The sequence below is a fragment of the Anguilla rostrata genome, chromosome 17 (genome assembly GCF_018555375.3).
Source record: "Anguilla rostrata isolate EN2019 chromosome 17, ASM1855537v3, whole genome shotgun sequence".
Taxonomy (NCBI): Eukaryota; Metazoa; Chordata; class Actinopteri; order Anguilliformes; family Anguillidae; genus Anguilla; species Anguilla rostrata.
Genome location: NC_057949.1, coordinates 1,867,493 through 1,887,247, shown reverse-complemented (window position 1 = coordinate 1,887,247; position 19,755 = coordinate 1,867,493). Strand labels below are relative to the sequence as shown.

Sequence of the window (19,755 nt, the reverse complement as noted above, 5' to 3'; positions counted from 1 at the left end):
CATGTGACGGATAAGGATTTTCACTTACGCAAGTGAAGTTTGCGCTGATGCTGCTTAGTGCATTAAGTCAAGTGGCTGATTAGCGTTGTAGCGAATTATGTCTTTCGCTAAGTAAATTTTGCTAGTGCTTGCCTCACTTCATTGTCAGCATAATTTTTCTTACGCGGCATTTTCTTTGGTAACGGTAGATACATTCCGTGATTCTAAAAATATGGTAAGTTTGATCATTTTAGTTTAAAAAATAACTGAAGTAACATTAGCCAGCTAGCTAGCCACCACAATGTGAGTCGTTACTCGCAGCCAGGCAGCTAGCTAGTTGGCTATCGAAAAGCAAGTGGACTAATCCTAACAAGTGAACTGTAATATTCTCGTGGTCCACTTACAGTCGGTTTTATTGAATGACAAGTCGAACATTAATTATTATATTTTATGCAACAACAGCGTAGGCAACTGTAGTAGGCTATCTATAGCTAGATAACTGAGCACAGTCTAAGTAACTTATTGGTGTACTAAAGGCAAAGCTCAGAAACAGATGGTTCTATTCGAAGTCATTGTCGTTCACCACAGTATAACGTTATCCTGTGATTAGCTGAATAGCCTAGCGTTCTGCACACCTTTTAACGTCGTGTTTCTTCACATTGATGCTTTTTATTGGTGGTTTTTTGTCGACTATAAACAAAGCACTGTGGAACTTTACTATTCAACTAGCTATCTATCGATAGCTAAAGTTAGTCACCGACTGCATGTTGACTAACTTGCAACAAGCCAGCAATAAATTTAATCTTAAGCAAGCTTTACGTGAAGTGCGCGAATTGTGTGGAAAAGTAGGATATGCAAGCTTCAGGACATTTCGAAGAAGCTATAGCTAGCAACTGCTGTTGATATTGTTGCAGTGAAACTATATACCACAGAATCCTGTGTAATATTGAAGAAATATAACGGTCGTTGTTTTGCGACAGCGTTTGCATTGATGGGGCTGAGTAAATTAGGATTTACAAAACGGCAGGTTGAGGATAATGTACAGCTGACTGCTGAATTTTAGCACAAAAAGAACACGACAAGAGCTTCAGTTCTGCTTCTCAGCACTCGTGCCACGCCCCCATTTTAGGTCAGTCCATAACAGTAGCGCTGTGTAGGCACATGTTGTATCGCTTTATCGCCCGCAAACGTCTGAGGTGGTTTATAGATATTGATTTTAAGGTTAGATTTAAGTAAAGATCAAAATAAAGATAGAAGAACTAACGTTTGTGTTAGTAAATCAAACGTACAACCCTCCCAACCGTAATGACTCCAAGACAATGAGCATTCGCAAAGCCGGATACAGTAAAAGCCACCATAAAAATGCCATGCTTGCACCGGGGCCCTGTTTTTTGTACGTCCCTTAAGTAATCCAGGATAATTTGATACGTAGTATATTTTATCAAATTATCTAAATTAAATTCGGATTCACTCCTTTTCACGGACGTGAATTACGATTTGATTAATTCATGTAGGGTTGAATTATCTCGGATAATTCGAAGGGGTAATTAAGTTTGTATTGCCCACTTGTAATACATAGACAATAATAATTTCCTGTATAAACTTATTTAAAATTGCACTGTGAAGTTTAATAACTTTGCTCTTGTTTAAAGTAGAAACGTATTTTAAATATTCTGTAAATATGGCTGAGATTTTTTTCAGCACTACTTTATAATTTATTTAACCCTTGTTTAAGAATTATCATGAAAATCCAATCATGCAGTAAATTTAAAAGACTAAACTGTACATACATTACATGGCACAATGACAGTTTACTCAAATGTCTTCAAATACAGTTTACAGGTGTGTTGACCAATGTTGCAACTACGGGCGGTGGTTTGCGCTAAAGTGGTTTGGGGGAAAGAAATGACGCCCGCAAGATGGCTGCCACCGCCCGGAAACAGAATTATTGATGAGTCTGCCATGTATTTCCTATCTCATAAAAAAACACGTTTTCAACTCACAAAAATGCCAAGTTACTCACACATACAAGACATACACTGTCTCATTCATTCAAACTGGGACAATCTAGGCCTGCCATTAAAAGAATTGATATCAAAATGACGCCAAGTTACTGTACTACAAACAATATAGGCTATCTTGCCTTACCGAAATTAAATAAGCTGTATTCCAAAGCAGTGCTACCCAATGTTTCCTCAGTTGTTTCAAGTCACTTGGCCTTGTGTGTATATAAGCATACAGTACATGGACAGGCCAAACATATGTGTGGATGGGTTTGTAAGAGTGAAGATTGATTGAATAGGCGTCAATATGTCCAATTTGTAGTGGTATGTATGTATTTAGCTGCCCAGCCTTTGTATTGTGTGAATTATAGTATGTTTCTTGGTATAAATGTTTGTTCGTAAGTGTGAATGTAACATGCTGCGAGGGAAATGTGCTTATGGGGATAAAAAAAAGTATTCTAAAGAAGTATGTAGCCTATGTACAATATTTATTTTACATGCAGTATTTATTTTAAGTACCAAATATACAAGAACTTAGTTTAGTAAAATGCAGTTGACAAGCAAGTATAAACATGGAATATGCTTCCTGTAGGTATTTACCTGCAGTTTTGTTCATGAATTCAAATGTGTTGCATGAGGCAATTAGAAATATTTGACACTGATGTGACACATAGTTTGAATAACATTGTAAAACGGCTAGATTAAAAAACAAAGGGCCAAGTGACTTGAAACAATTGAGGAAACATTGGCTGGCATTGCTGTGGAATACAGCTTATTTAATTTTGGTGAGGCAAGATAGCCTATATTGTTTGTAGTTTGTAGTACCTCCCCAGACACTCCCACGTAACTCCCCTGCTCACTACCCTCCACTGGCTGCCTGTTATAGCTCGCATTAAATTCAAAACATTGGTCCTAGCATACCAGGCAGTCAAGGGATCAGCCCCAGCATACCTTCACAAGATATTCAAACCCTACATGCCAGCCAGATCCCTCCGTTCTGCTACCTCAGGACGCCTAGCACCTCCCCCTCTTCGCACCTGCACTTCCAGAACACGTCTCCTGTCTGTTCTGGTCCCACGATGGTGGAATGACCTCCCTGTGGAGGTCAGAACAGCTGAGACTGTGAACAATTTCAAACGACGACTGAAGACCCACCTCTTCAGGCTGCACCTCTCTCCATCCCTCCCTTCCCCCCTGTAAATGACTAAACTTAGGGTTGTAACTAGGCAGCTGTTTCATAGGTTAGTTAGTTGATGCGCCTGTCTTAACGACTACTTGTACTTTTATTTATTTTATTTTTCCATAGATTGCGTTGTTGCCGTTCTCGTTGTTAGTGTTAATCAGTTTAACCATCAGGGTCCAAGTTGAACTATGCGGTTGTTCCCTGTACTTGGACCGGTACTTCTCTCTAGGGGTTTCGTCATACTTGTTCCTGGTTATGGTTATACACTTTGTTGTACGTCGCTCTGGATAAGAGCGTCTGCCAAATGCCTGTAATGTAATGTAATGTAGTACATAAACAATATAGATATCAGAAGGATTTGACCATACCTGACTACGCACTCCGCCCAGCTGCTCGTCCAGGCTATGGTGACCTCCCGTCTTTATTACTGAAACTCTGTCCTTGCAAGCCTGCCAGTTTGTGCCATACAGCCACTACAGATGATTCAGAATGCCGCTGCCCGACTCATCTACAACCTTCCCAAATTCTCGCTGCAGTGTGTATATATATATATATATATATATATATATATATATATATTTATATATATACACACACACTGCAGCCAACAGAACAGCCCCTGTCTACTTGCAGGACATGATTCGATGCTATAACCCGTAACAAGTGGATGAGAAGCAGAGGCAGACCCCTTCCAGGTGACCTGGTAGGTCCTATCTGCAAGATAGGAAGCGAACCAAGACAGGGCAGTCCCGGCAATTCCCATCCCAGCCAAGGTGGAGAGGAGTATTTTATGGTTGACCGTGTCAAAAGCTGCAGACAGGTCAAGAAGGATCAGGACAGAGGAGAGGCGTGAGGCTCTTGCAGTGGCAAGTGCCTCCGTCACAGCTAGGAGTGCAGTCTCTGTTGAGTGCCCGGATCGGAAGCCAGACTGGTGAGGGTCTAGCAGGTTGTTCTGATGGAGAAAAGAGGTTAATTGTTTAAGAACTGCTTGTTCAAGGGTTATATACCACCATTCTGTATATTTCATTCTAAATCCACCCCCCCCCCCTTTCATGACACTCGTTACATGTTCCCCCATCCCAGCACTTTTTGGTAATCTGTATTTGTCCTAATACTGTAGCTTGTTCTTCTGCCTAGTTGTTCTTCTGACTGCGCCACTAGAGGCCCCCTGATACTTTTAATGGTAGGCCTAGATTTTGCCAGTTTGAATGAATGAGTTATAGACAGTGTATGTCTTGTATGTGTGTTTTTTTATGAGATATTTCTTTTTGCAAAGTGTTTGTTATGAGAAAGTGAGAAATGCAAAGTAACCCTTTCAGAAACGGTTGTGGATTATGGCTATCCTTGTGTGAATTTGTACAGTCTGATGAGCGTGTACCGTTTAGCACTTACGCTTTGCTATATATGTAAAACCGTGGCTGTGACAAAGGGTGCGGTGGCGTAAGTATAAACGCATGAGAAAGGCAGCTTAAATATGCCTAATGTATGAACTCACGGATTTGACGGCCATCCTACAAGCCTTGATTGACAAAATTATCAGCAAGCAAATTATGTGCCAAAAGCTCATATTGTGGTAATCAGTTAGAAGCAGGCAGTAACATTTTCCATTTTTCCTGGATCAAAAAATTTTCTAGGCTGAACAGAATAGAAAGAACATGACCAAATATCACTATTCCGATTGCGTTGACTAGATGCATGATTAGTTAAGAACAAAATCGATGAGATTTGTAACAGGGTCTTGAGACAGCCATAGTAGCGTTACAGCATCATCACGTGACAGGGCATCTGCACAGTGGCTTCATTTTCTTCTCAGACTACAGTTGCAAAACTGGGTACAGCTGAATAGCTCGCCAACTACTTTTTAGCTAACAGTTGTGAATTTCGCTAACTTAGCTTGCTAGCAGCTGCCTTGGTGTTTTTGCCTAGTGCTTAATAATAGAAATTTCAAATGCTTTTATGTGAATAATTTCCAAAAGACAGAACATCTCAAGTTACATGCTGTCAGACTATTTACTGTAGGCCTGAGGGAGAACAGTGTCTATAACCGGCTACACGGTAGTTTGCAAATAGCCTAGTATAACTAGCTGAATAATGTTAGCTAACAGTTATAAAGGCAATTTTGATATCTTGTACATAATAATATTATGGGTTGATATCTCAAGTTAAGTGTTAGACTATAGCATAGGTACTGATTTCGACATAGGGTAACCCCATCTGTAATAAACTGCAAGATGATACGTCTTTTCGCAGTCAGTGGTGAGGGGGATCATGGCATAATAGCTAATCGGTTTGTGGTGTGATTTATTCTGGAACTTTCAGCTGTTTTGATTAAGTGGGCTTGACCACAGATTCCTTAATCTTGCCAAATTCCTTAGACTTGCCGTAGACTTAGTCCGTGTTCCCTCTGACCTTCATGCTCCTTAACTACAGGAGCGTTCCAGGTCACAATACAGTACCTCCCCCCCCCAGAAGACCGAGCTTTCAATGTTAAGAATGCAGAGGAGTATCTTATAGGTGGGTGACGTGACCTTAAAGGGAGAACTAGGTAAAATTCATACAGGCTGCAAGAAATACCCTCAGGCGAAACCCTGTCATATTCCACTTGGTTTGCAGGAGTCAAAGTGGAAATTTTTGGTGTGCCGCAAGAACAGGCGAGTTTTAACAGGAAAGCCTAATTACTATGTCATTTTCAGCAGCTGGTTTTAATTTTCACAGCTCCCAGGGCAAGGGTGGGGAATCATTAAAATGGTTGGATATTTTAGTGAATTTTATAATCTCACGAACGCCATATTTTTGTGTCAAAATATGAAAATTTTTACCATGGTGTAATCTATGAGTGAACCGGTGTTTGTAAGTTCAGCTTATTGGCTAATTGAACTGGGGTAAACTGGTGGAACCAGAAGCATGTCTGAAAACCAGCCCTCCAGCCACAATGCCCCTTTCATGCTGTAGTGTAGTGGATGACAGCGGTGTGTGTGTGTTTGCATGCATGTGTGTGTGTGTGTGTGCGCATGCGTGTGTGTGTGTGTGCACGTGTGCACATGCGTGTGTGTGTGTATGTGTGTGCGTGTGGTTCCCTTACAGATCCCTGAGCTGACCAGGCCCTCTGTGTACATGCGGGACAGTAAGAGAGTGGAGGGGATCATCCAGGCAATGCAGCAGTCCGGCTCCAACAGCCTACAGGTAAAACATGACTCAAACGGCCTACAGGTAAAGTATGACTCCAGCAGACTACAGGTAAAGCATGACTCAAACGGCCTACAGGTAAAGCATGACTCCCAGTGGCCTACAGGTGAAGCATGACTCCAGCAGCCTACAGGTAAAGCATGACTCAAACAGCCTACAGGAAAATCATGACTCCAACAGCCTACAGGTAAATTATGACTCAAACGGCCTACAGGTAAAGCATGACTCCCAATGGCCTACAGGTAAAGCATGACTCCAGCAGTCTACAGGGAAAGAATGACTCCCAGTGGCCTACAGGTAAACCATGACTCCAACGGCCTACAGGTAAAGCATAACTCAAACAGCCTGCAGGGAAAGCATGACTCCCAATGGCCTACAGGTACAGCATGACTCCCAATGGCCTTCAGGTAAAGCATGAGTCCAACTGCCTACAGGTGAAGTATGACTCCAGCGGCCTGCAGGTAAAGGATAACTTTCCAGAACTCTCCGAGCAGCGGAGCTGCTGACTCCGCTCTTGATGGAGCCGTTGGGAGCCTGGGAGCTCTTGCTGTGGTTGTGCAGGCCTGCAGGCTGTTGTTCACACGGTATTTGTAAACAGATTGTCATCGTTATTGCTGTCTGTTGGGTACGCTGACATTGGCTCTCTCTCCTCAGGTGATCTCTGATTTCGATATGACGCTCACCAGGTTTTCCTACAATGGAAAACGCTGCCCTACCTGTCACAGTGAGTAGACCATGTGGTTGATTAGTGTGGGTTTTTCCCAGGCCCCGTGCTGGTACTGGTGTTTGGGTCGCTTAAACTGAAGCCATGAGGGGCCTTGATTACTTATGCTCGAAGCAGGGGAGTGACCCAAACTATGTGTTATAATGACCATCATTATCAGGTTCTACACATATGTGCTCACAGCTCTCAGTTTGTGGGAGACATATCCAAGGAGTGACTATCTTAGGACAGGAACTAAAGCAGAGCTTGCTGACTAGCTTCTGTACTTTCCCATGAGGTACTATGTGTTAACTTTCATCAATGGCTTCACTCAAAGTGTAGGCAAAATAGAGAAAGAAGATATTCACTAATATTTTCTTTAATGCATTCATTCTCTTTTCAGCATGAAGTTTCTCATTTTGAGTACAAATATCATATCCATAATGGTGGTACTGCGATGATGGAAAATGTATACTTTAGAAGATGGGTTCAGTAGGCTTGAACCTGGGTCCTGTGTTTGGATAATCATGAGTAGTGGAGACCAAAATTTTGCTGACTGCTTAAAAATTGAATTTTGTACCTTTTTGTTGCATCCTCAGACATACATTGGGGACAAATTTTTCAGCCTTCAAAAACCATGATAAACGGATCTTTTGAAAAAGGGAAGCTCACGGTATATTCATACGTGTCCATGTTCTACTGAATAAATCATTGCAGACAGAGCATTGTATCATGTCACTGCTTCTGGCAGCATCCGTGCAGGACTTTGTGCATGTAGCAGTGTTTCCTGTGGAATTGATCCCTTGGTGTGGTGGTGGGTGTCTGAAGGGGGTGGGGGGGAGGTGTAGCAAAGGCGAAAAAGTTTAAGACTATAGCCGCGTTTCCACCCAAAGTACCTGGAACCTTTAGTCCCAGGAACTACTTTTCAAGGAACTAAAAGGTTCCTTCAGCCCATGGTTGTCTGCGTTTCCACCGCGGTCTAAAGACCCACGAAGATTAGGCAAATTAGTCCACTGACGTATCTAAAAGCGACGTCCTTGTCGGTCCATCTGTCCTATGATTTCTTCTGTAACCCCATACTACCACCAAAGTACATTATTTTCCAATAACCGGGACAGCCGGAGGGGTTTATTCCACTTAAACAACGGGTTTATTCCACTTAAGCAACTTGGACCGTTGTTATGCAACAAACAGGATATAACAGGCTAATATACAGATTGTAACTGTTTTATATATCCTCTCAAACACATTCATTATGTTTTTATGCGAACATTCACTTTCATGTCTTGACATCCAAGACGACAGAATGCATTCACATTCTACAAATAACTGGTAACAACAGCAGAAAACATACACACGTTGTAAACAATTTGCTGTTGAATTGATTAATTCGACTCTTATCGTCATTTCCAATATAGGATAATCGCAAAATGACAAGAATAAATAGAATGACAACTCGGACTTGCGTGCAAATTTAAATTAATATTGCAGTGGTACAGCCACCGTTTGCTTTTCTTGAAAGTTACTGCTAGCAGAGCAGCGAAGTGTGCCCTCCAGATGCGAACCATGCACCATAAATAGAGTCCATGCCTAGTCTTCCTGGTCTTTTTGTGGAATTGAAGAATCGCAGAGTGAAATTATGGCAGTCTGAAAAAGCAAAAGGGACGATTACTAGAATTAACCTGTTATTTTACCCTGACAAAAAGTGCGGAAGGTGATTTCTAGTTTGCTTTTACTGTATCCCCAGTGTAAATTATGCAGAACTACCGCATACCTCACATAACTGTGTCAAACGTTTTGAGTCAATTATAACGGACTAACAAAGAAAATCCGGAAGAAAATATTCAGCAACCGAATTAAACCATTTGAATGTTTTTGTACGTAATATGCTGTCCCAGCACGAATTCTTAACATTTTATAAAATTAATACTAAAGCAAGAAAAGAACAGAAGAGCACACGTTATAGTCCTCAATCTTAATTTCTCATCTGTTCCAAGAGGTTTGCAGGCTATAACCAAAAGTAGGCTACTGCGCCACTGCGCCACATAATATACAAGTTTGAATTCAAGTTATTATTATGAAAATTAATCAGTTTGCGGCCTCAGATTTTTAAAAATGGCAGTTGAAATAAAATACTGCGAGTAGTCGACCAATCAGAAATATTCAGCGCTTGCGCCCCACCGGAACTTAATTTAGACCCTGGTTCCTGCGGTGGAGTTCCTCAAAAGGTTCCTAGTTCCTGGGGAAAGTTCCTGCGGTGGAAACGCGGCTTATGAAAACATAACCTCTTGAGACTTCTTAAAGGTTTTTTTTAAATATCTAAATCTATCTTTTAGCTCTGACGAGCTCTTGATACAAGGAATAGCAGTTTGCAAGAGCTAGTTTTAGATGTACTTTAAAACCATAAAAGGTTTGTTAATGCTTGTATTGTTTGTAAATATTGAAGCAAAATAGGCCTGTATTTTGAGTTATGGTGGGGTGAGAACAATTAAAAGAGTACATTGTCCATCTAGAAGTTCTATCTTCGAGAAGAGAAGACTATATAACCAAAATTGATACTCAAGAAAAGTTACATATTGCACTTTAAAAGGGACATTCTTCTGCTAAATTAACTCAATTACCATGACAAAACAGTACTTAGTTTTATGTTTTATCTTTTTATTTAACAATATCATTTGAGCTGGGTCCACATTCAAAGCCCTCTCTCTCTGTCTCTCTCACACTAATGACTAATGAGTTTACATGCATTGTCCATGCAAACAAAAAGGAAAAAGTGAGAAAAATGGCTTCATTTCTGGACACTGGAGCAGCTTGTGAGACTGCTCCTCTCGTTATAATCATAATCGTTATTACAATGCAGCCCTCTTTGTCAGCTGTAGCAACTGTAGCCTAACTCTCAATTGTGCTAGCTCACTACATTCATAAAACCTTAAAAATAAACACTTTCCCTTTCATGGAAAAAAATCACCATGTTGTAGTATGCAAATGGAAGTAGTTGAATCACTCAAACATTTTAAATGCCCTAAAAAATTTTTTTTTTTTTTTAATTCGCGCTGTTTTGGCGATTTGCCAACGATTTGCGACCGCAACATCTGACGGCTTTCTCCGGGTCACTATTTTAATCAGATGTATTGTACCATTATAACAGCAGCTCTAGATTAAAAAAAAAAAAGGGTAGGCACGTACGTAGCTCAACTGGAACAGGTTCCGCTTCGGCTCAAACAAACACTGTTTATTTTCAGTTAACGTTACATGTTTATCACATTTATTTTTTACTTGTCCGATCAGACAACTGCTGAGGCATTCCACTTGCCCGAACAGATTTAGGATCCGCCAGTTGTCATCACCGAATGATAGTTAACGCCAGTGCTTGAGATGGGCAGGAGCTGTCGGGACTTGTATATGAGTAGCCTACCGACTCTTCTTTTGATTACCAACATTAATTTATTTTAAACTGTATGTATTTTGAGGAGTTAGGTACCGGCTCTTATTTTGGTCCAATTCAAACACTGGTTAACACTATGGTATTTTGAAGCGTCGCTACCTACCTTTTCGTTGTCTTTCGGTCGCTGAAGAAAAAAAAGTGACGCTTTGACAGACAGTGCGACCTTCGCGCGCTGCAAGTCTTCCGTCCACCTCAGAAAGGAGCAAGCACGGAGCGCGCGGCCTAGGCTCTTTTTGAAAATAAATGTGGACTCGACAGTCTGGTTTTGAAAGCGCATTTAGGCAGAAATATTTAGAAAGTTTAATATTTTTAATTTATGAATTTAATATATAGGCTATATATAGTATATATATAATTTTTTTTATTATTATTATTTTTTTTATTATAGTGTGGCGGCAAGTCGCCACGGCAAAACCTTACCAGCGGAAAGGTTGCATGTAGGGATGCATGGTTGTGTGCATGTAGGGACATGTGGTTGTGTGCATGTAGGGACGCGTGGTTGTGTGCATGTAGGGACGCGTGGTTGTGAGGTCGCTTCTTTGTTTACTAATGTGTAGCTGTAGCCAGAGTGTGGAAGGTTACAGTTGGCTGGGACGTAGTGCTTTGTTTGAGGAAAAAATAGTTCCAACTGAAATAGAACATTGCTCAAAACTACTTCCGAATTTCCAAAAAATAAGTAGAGACCGCTATGAATATACTGTGTCTGAGGATGCAACAAAACGGTATAAAACTCAATTTTGAATCAGTCAGCAAAATTCTGGTCTCCACTATTCATTATTGTCCAAGATTATCTGAAAATAGGGCTTGGGTTCAAATATACTGAACTTATCCTTTAACATTCATTAAATCACTAGCAATTCTAATGACTGAATCGGATTAATTTCTGAGAAATGCAAGTGATTTTAATCTTTAAGCTGTTCCCCGTCATCTGTAGATCTTTTAGAATGGTGTGTGTGTTCGTCTCGCTGCAGATATCCTGGACAACCGCAAGCTGATCAGTGAAGAGTGCAAGGAAAAGGTGAGGGCCGGTATTACAGATTTCAGAGAAAGATCTGGAAAGAGTGGGCAGAGTAATGTTCTGGTGTGTAGACTAGCTTTGGTCTGTACCACTGTGATGTAGCCTCTTTGGCTGTGCTGCCGACGGGTGTAGACTAGGGATGTGTGCAATAGATATTTTTGTAATGGAATAGTTGCTTGAGATTAGAAGGATACAGCTGAAGTGCGCTGTGTCAGTGGCGGTTTTCTGTGCGTTTACCCCTGGCCCTGCAGCTGAAGGACCTGCTGAACACATACTACCCCATCGAGATCAACTCTGGCCTTTCAGCAGAGGAGAAGCTGCCCCTCATGGTGGAGTGGTGAGCGTAGAGTCTGTGTGCACTCCCAGTGCTCTGTGTCACTCTGTGGCCAAGCTCTACAGTTCACTGTTGTTTCTGTCTTCTGTGAAAGTCCAGGAAAATATCTGCATTCTAAAAAGTCCTGGAAAGTGGTGCAAAAATCACTATATTTCTTGATGTGACCACCCCTTCTAATTAGTGGTTTTGGCTATTTCAGCCACACCCATTTCTAACAGGTGCATAAAGTCAAGCATACAGCCATGCAATCTCCATTTACAAGCATTGGCAGTAGAAGCATTGGCAGTAGATGGGGTCGTACTGAAAAGCTCAGTAACTTTCAACGTGGCACTGTCATAGGATACCACCTTTCCAACAAGTCAGTTTGTCAAATTTCTGCCCTGCTAGAGCTGTCCCAGTCAAGTGTAATTGCCGTGATTGTGAAGTGGAAACGTATAGGAGCAACAACTTTCCAGTGCAGGTGGTGGAAAGTGGTGGGAATGGGAGTCAGACCCTGGTGTTTGTGCTGCAGGTGGACAAAGGCTCACGCACTGCTTGTCCAGCAGAAGATCCGGAAGGATCTGCTGTCCCTGGTGGTCAGGGAGTCTGGCGCCGTACTCAGGTAAAAACGCTGGGGGTGGGATACTCCATGGTGCTGGAGAGATCGGGTCATTCATGCTGCTGGGGATATCGGGTCATTCATGGTGCTGGAGATATCGGGTCATTCATGGTGCTGGAGATATCGGGTCATTCATGGTGCTGAAGATATCGGGTCATTCATGTTGCTGGAGATATCGGGTCATTCATGTTGCTGGAGATATCGGGTCATTCATGCAGCTGAAGATATCGGTCATTCATGGTTCTGAGATATCGGGTCATTCATGGTGTGAGATATCGGTCATCATGTGCTGAAGATATCGGGTCATTCATGGTGCTGGAGATATCGGGTCATTCATGTTGCTGGAGATATCGGGTCATTCATGTTGCTGGAGATATCGGGTCATTCATGGTGCTGGAGATATCGGGTCATTCATGGTGCTGGAGATATCGGGTCATTCATGGTGCTGGAGATATCGGGTCATTCATGTTGCTGGAGATATCGGGTCATTCATGGTGCTGGAGATATCAGGACTCTGTGGGACCCATATTTTCATTTCCTGAGGCTAGAAATGAACATTGTGTGATGGAAGGGTTATTTCCAGTTCCACTGCAGTAATAAGAATCGCATTGGGGCTGCTTGGTGGTTCATTCTGTGAAGGCGCTGTTCTAGCATCCCTGTGAGATCCAGGTCATGTCCGTGCCGACTGGCTGGCATTCCTGCAGGGCGATGCTTGTGCGGCTGTTGCGTAACCCATGGCTTTTGCTCACCAGTGCCCCCCGATGGTTGAGCCGCAAATGAAGTGCCTTCCGTGACTCGCGTCTGTGCGAGCCTGACATGTGAAGTGTGACGCGATAAGAAGCAGGGGCTAATATTGTTTTCCTGCTTTCCAGCAGAGCGCATGCATGTCTGTATTCTCCCAAATCAATGGTGCAGGCTGCAGCGAGGACTGCTTATTAGAAATAAAATTCTACAAACTGGTGATGAACGGGGGAGTAAACCCATAAAAGAATGACCATGCTGATCCACAGTTGGTTAGATGTGTTGAGAATTATATTTCTCCTCATTCACAGTTGGTTTTGTCTGTTGAGATTAATATTGGGTCTCATTCACGGTTGGGTGACACTGACAGTGGTGATGACAGAGACTGTTGATCCACAGGGAGGGGTACCAGCTGTTTTTCGACTGCCTGCAGGAGCACGACATCCCCCTGCTCATCTTCTCCGCCGGCATCGGAGACGTGCTGGAGGAGGTCATCCGGCAGGCCGGCGTCTTCCACCCCAACGTCAAGGTCTTCTCCAACTACATGGACTTTGATGAGAGCGTGAGTCCTGCTGACTGCGCTGCATCCATCACTCAGCACATCTATCCCTGCTGCACACATCTCTCTGATGAACACCTCTTCCTGTTGCACACATCTCTCTGCTGAACACCTCTTCCTGCTGCACAAACCTCTCTGCTGAACACCTCTCCCTACTGCACACATCTCTCTGCTGCACACATCTTCCTCTGCACACATCTCACTGCTGAACACCTCTCCCGACTGCACACATCTCTCCCTGCTGCATCCATTACTCAACACATCTCTCTCTGTTGAACACATCTCTCCCTGCAGAACACATCTCTCTCCTGAACATCTCTTCCTGCTGCACACATCTCTCTGCTCCCCCTGTGTGTGACTGCACAGTTCTCAGGTTGTGTGACTGCGCAGTTCTCCCCCTGTGTGTGACTGCGCAGTTCTCAGGTTGTGTGACTGCGCAGTTCTCCCCCTGTGTGTGACTGCACAGTTCTCAGGGTGTGTGACTGCGCAGTTCTCCCCCTGTGTGTGACTGTGCAGTTTTCAGGTTGTGTGACTGCGCAGTTCTCCCCCTGTGTGTGACTGCGCAGTTCTCAGGTTGTGTGACTGCGCAGTTCTCCCCTGTGTGTGCAGGGCACTCTCCAGGCCTTTAAGGGGCAGCTGATCCACATCTATAACAAGCGAGAGGGGGCGCTGCTGAACGCGGGACACTTCCAGGCGCTGCGGGCGCGGCGCAACGTGCTGCTGCTGGGCGACTCGCTGGGCGACCTCACCATGGCCGACGGCGTGTACCGCATGCAGAACATCCTGAAGATCGGCTTCCTCAACGACAAGGTGAACCCGGGCCCGCCGGTCATCAGGGGCAGCTGGGATTTTCAGTTTTCTGTCTGTGTGTAGAGATGAGACCCAATGAATATTTTTAATGTCTGCCATTTTATGGGATAAGAAGGAAAAAAGGGCTTTTTGAACAGAAATTAAGATCTAGTCTCACGGACACACACTTAAAGCCTTGGGGTGATGTAAAATATCTTCATAGACATTATTTAATTGAGTTATAAATAGAAATTGCACAGAACGGATGATGATAATATTATCATTATTATTATTATATTATAGTAATATTTTTACTTACTTACTTTTTTGAGGTACAGTGGCCTTTTCTCCTGTAGTCTGTGGTAATGTCAGAACTTATAGAGGGTATGCATTGACGTCACTTTCCCACCCGAATACGCCCCCTCAGTCGGACTGAGTGGCAAAACATGCTGCGACATGGCTGCCTTCAGTATAGGAAACTGCAAAACTGGGAGTAAAACAAACGATTATCTGCTTAAATTAAAGGCAGTTGGACTCGACGGGGATCCTTACAACTTACCAAAGAACCAGTGGTCCATGGACATTCAACAAGAAATCGGAGCTATCTTTTTACAGACTGCCAAAAGCTAAAGAAAAGAGAAGCAAATTCATTGGTGCTATTCGCAAAAACAACTTATATCCAGGCACCGAAACGTGGATTTGCGGTTGTTATTTTGTGTCAGAAGTATATTGGATTTCTGGGTAAAATCATACCTTAATATTAGCTAGCCAAGCATATAAATTGTTATCTAACCATCCCCCCTTTGTTTGTAGAACACAAGGCTCATCATCATGGATGTTTTTTAATAAATGCTGACAAAAACTTTACAGTTACACAGAATATAAATGAAAGATGCTAAATATTTAATTGATGAGTAGTCAATACAGTAGCCTACATAACTTAAGGTATGATTTTACCCAAAAATCCAACATACCTGACACAAAATGACAACTGCAAATCCACGTTTCGGTGCCTGGATTCCAGTTGTTTCTGTGAATTGCAGTGATCCATTTGCTTCTCTTTTCTTTATCTTTCGGCAGTCTGTAAAAAGATAGCTCCGATTTCTTGTTGAATCTATTTGTACAGTCAGTCGCACAACAGCTCTTTCCCATTTTAGATGTGTTTTTTGTGTTTTCACGGCATTCAAGCTGAACGCTAACGCTGCCACTCATAGTCTTTCTGCCACTCAGTGGGTGTAACCGCAGTGACTTCCACTTACTGTGATGTCATGTGCATACCCTCTATAGACCCAAGCTTTAGAGTACTGTTCCATCCAAGATCTCACTGAATTGTTGGCAAGCAAGATTGGTACAGCCCTGCAGTTTAGGGTGAGTGTGGTTAGGGCCCTGCAGTTTAGGGTGAGTGTGGTTAGGGCCCTGCAGTTTAGGGTGAGTGTGGTTAGGGCCCTGCAGTTTAGGGTGAGTGTGGTTAGGGCCCTGCAGTTTAGGGTGAGTGTGGTTAGTTTAGGGTGAGTGTGGTTAGGGCCCTGCAGTTTAGGGTGAGTGTGGTTAGGGCCCTGCAGTTTAGGGTGAGTGTGGTTAGGGCCCTGCAGTTTAGGGTGAGTGTGGTTAGTTTAGGGTGAGTGTGGTTAGGGCCTGCAGTTTGGTGGGTGTGTAGGCCTGCAGTTAGGGTGAGGTGGTTAGGGCCCTGCAGTTTAGGGTGAGTGTGGTTAGGGCCCTGCAGTTTAGGGTGAGTGTGGTTAGGGCCCTGCAGTTTAGGGTGAGTGTGGTTAGTTTAGGGTGAGTGTGGTTTGAGATTGAATGATCACTGTTTGCATTCCGGCAGGTGGAAGAACGGAAGGAGTCCTACCTGAAGGCCTATGACATCGTGCTGGAGCAGGACGAGACCATGAACGTAGCCAATGCAATCCTGCTGCACATCACCGGGGGGCAGTGAACGGGGTCTGGCGCCCGTGGACACAGGGGCCAGAGGGACGGGCTTGAGCATTTCCAATTACACACAAATCCCTGGATGGTGGGGGCGAACCACATCAGATGTGAAGAGCGCCCTCTACGGGCACTGTGACTCAATTACAGTCATTAGTCATCGGGTGGACAAAGAGAGCTGATCTTTTTCAGAACTGTCTGCTCTGTCATTTTTTGGTGAAAATGTTCTATTGGAATCTGATATAGGAGCGAACCATCATTGCCGTATACAGAAGATTAGAAAATGGAGCTGGAAACCAGCACCAGCACAGACCTTCGGAGAACGGAGTTGTACACCCCGTGATGGTTCTTTGAAGTTGAGGGCTTTAGTTTTATATATTTTTCTAGCTTCACCATTTCTGTCTGTTTTTAACAGTCATGTGTCCCATTAGTTACCATGGAAATGCCCCCACCCCCCAAACTCAGGCACATGTAGGGGTTACGCACTGCCAGTTAGTCTGAGAACAGCATCACAGCACACTTCCACAGCTAACCCATAATTATATGCCGCAGACACCTTCATATTTTGTTGTGCAGGTACAAATGTCTTGCTTCATTTAAGCCATTTTTCAAGTCTCGGTGGTGTTCACATCTGGAGTTGTAATGCTTTAAATATGGTAACCCCTAAATGGGCAAGGATTGGCCAGATTTGGCATGTGCGGCTAAGGGGTTTAAATTATTTAATTTATTTATGAAACATTCTCAAACCCATATCATCCATGAGAAAAAGTAATTGCCCCCTTAACTGGTTGCACCACCTTTAGCAGTGATAACTGCAACCAAAGGTTTCCTGTCTTTTGATAGCAGTCTCACATCACTGTGGAGGAATTGTAGCCCACTTATTTGCAGAACTGCTTTCATTTAGACAAATTGGTAGGTTTTTGAGCATTAACCTCTCATTTCAGGTCCTGCCACAGCATCTCTAATGGGTTCAAATCCAGACTTTGACTAGACCTCTCCAAAACTGTAATATTTGTTTATTTCCAGCCATTCAGATGTGGACTTGCTTTTGTGTTTTGGATCATTGTTTTACTGCATAACCTGGTTACGCTTCAGCTCACAGACTGATGACCGGTCATTCTCCTTAAGAATTTTATGGTACAGAGCAGAATTTATGGTTCCCTCAATAATGCCAATTTGTGCAGATCCCAAGGCAGCAAAGCATCCCCACACCATCACACTGCCATGTCTGACTGCTGGTGTAATGTTCTTACCGTGAAATACTGTATAGAGTGGTCTGCAGTTCCACTGGGTGTTCTGGGATCTTTTGTGACTTCTTGGGTGAATTGTTAATTTAGGCTGGCTGACCGCTCCTGGGGAAATTCTCCATTGTTTCCAGTGTTCTCCATTTGGAGATAATGTCTCCTGCTGTAGTTTGGTGGAATCCCAGAACCTTAGTAATGGAGAAACTGCTTTTTTATTTGGGCATTCCTCTGATCGTGGCATGGTGTGCTTGTCGAAACTGTGGTAACTAATTCACTCAGATAGTAAGGTTCAGTTTGAGTGAGGTTTAAATTCAACAGGGTTGGCTGCAATCAAAACTGGCTGTGTTTTTTAAATTAAATTTATTTAATTGAATTACCAATTAAATTAGGTTAATTGGTTGAGTAACTAAGGGTGCATTTACTTTTTAAAATGGGTGATATGGGTGTTTGATAACTTTTTTCATTAAATAATGAAAAAGTAATTTCAAAAATGTCTTTTAAGTTTACTGTTTTCCCTAATTATAGTTTGTCTAAAGATCTGAAACCATTCAGTGCAACAAATATGCAGTAAAAGATAAATCAGGAAGGGGACACAGTTTTTCATGGCACTGTAACACCCTTTTATAACATGGCATTGTGTCCAGCCACTGAGCTGCTGCTGCTCACTGCTGTGTCAGTCTGAACCTTCCGTAGGTCTTCAGATTGTGCTGTGGTGCTGGCTAACGTCAGGCTGCAGTCCCATCCCTGCTTTCCCCCATTAAAGAAACTGAAGAGATTAAAGGGGGGCTTGTAAGTAATTAAGGGGAGATGTGCCAAAATGGTACAGATGGAAATTGTAGAAGGGAAATGGACAGCGCCTTTCACTGAAAGATTTTGTTTTGTACCTGGTGATCACTGGTATTTTACCAGTTTTTAGTGTTCCAACGGCTAACGAACCAAGCAAGTGTTTCGTAATTTAAATTAATATCTGCGATGGTGTCTGAAAACTTTTGTGACAAAAATTGCATTTTAATTTCGGGCTACTTCAAAAGTATTCTATTTCATTTCAGAATGCTTGGAAGTATATTTTTATCTTACTGTTTTTGATGCATATATGAAAGCAGATTGCTTTTGCCCCATTTAAATTTCTTGTACACAAGATGCTCAGACGCACATGAATTTTCATTTTAAATTTCTGCTCACACAGCTCAAGTAAAAGGTGACATTGAAGAAGACCTCAGTAGCTAGCCATGAAGCTTTCATGCATTTCTTGTTTAATTGAGCTACCATTCTCCATTTCTTAGTACCCAGGTTGTGGTAAAGTTCATACTGTAAATATGTGGCTACATGGAAAACTAGTTTCTCATACCTGCCACAAATGGACATCCTACTACTGGGACTCAGAGTACAATGCTGTCCACCATTAATAATGCCTTTTGCCCTTTAACGAGGCTCTGTGTTTTTGTGCCAATTTTATCTTATGTTCCTCTCATGTTAATTCATCATTTTTAGGGAGGTATATATTAATTTGGTCATTAAAGGGGTTATAATGCCACAAGGGACTAAATTTCAGTTTACTGGGTTATGCCAAAAATCATGTATATTTTGTTCTAAATTTTGCCTTTTGTGTTGGTCAGTCGCCTCATCCCCTAACGTGCGTGCATACTGAGAGGGCGTATTGGCAGCCTGAAGGACAAATGTGTCCCCAATGTGTCCCCAGTAGTCTTCAGTGGGGACTGAAAGAAAGCTTGAGTTTTTAGAATTCCATTGTAAACAAAATGGAATGGGTAATTTATGGGAGTTCATGTTCATTTTTAGGCAATAGCATTGAGCTGAAGGAAAATTTCCATTTTATTGGCAACAATTAAATGTTGGGCAGCTGTTTTGAGCAGCATTTTTTTTTTTTTACAATTGATGTATTGTAATGATACGTCTTTGTAATATTTTTTGTAATAAAATAAAAAGTATGTGAATTAATTGAATTACTTGAATAATAAGTATCGGGCATGTCATTTTAAATAGTAGTTTAAATAATCCATTCAGGTTGTTCTTGTTACAGGGTACCCAG

The 19,755-nt window shown here is 42.5% G+C and overlaps 1 protein-coding gene across 2 annotated transcripts; it reads left to right on the top strand.

Moving 5' to 3' along the window:
* The first annotated feature begins 52 nt into the window (after positions 1 to 52).
* On the top strand, positions 53 to 19,669 carry LOC135243259 (7-methylguanosine phosphate-specific 5'-nucleotidase-like). Of its 2 annotated transcripts, none has more exons than XM_064314951.1 (9): positions 53 to 214; positions 6,250 to 6,348; positions 7,006 to 7,075; positions 11,471 to 11,517; positions 11,769 to 11,854; positions 12,363 to 12,452; positions 13,590 to 13,752; positions 14,359 to 14,559; positions 16,364 to 19,669. In XM_064314951.1, exons 1-9 carry the CDS (start codon positions 212 to 214, stop codon positions 16,472 to 16,474), a joined length of 870 nt encoding a protein of 289 aa, XP_064171021.1. In that variant the 5' UTR covers positions 53 to 211; the 3' UTR covers positions 16,475 to 19,669. The 2 variants fall into 2 exon arrangements, with proteins under 2 accessions (XP_064171021.1, XP_064171022.1); XM_064314952.1 differs by lacking the exon at positions 53 to 214 and adding an exon at positions 6,430 to 6,538.
* The last annotated feature ends 86 nt before the right edge of the window (positions 19,670 to 19,755 follow it).

Coding starts and splice junctions, on each gene's coding strand:
- LOC135243259 (XM_064314951.1), top strand. Junction 7,076..11,470: donor ACGCTGCCCTACCTGTCACA/GTGAGTAGACCA, acceptor GTCTCGCTGCAG/ATATCCTGGACAACCGCAAG. Junction 11,855..12,362: donor CTGCCCCTCATGGTGGAGTG/GTGAGCGTAGAG, acceptor TTTGTGCTGCAG/GTGGACAAAGGCTCACGCAC.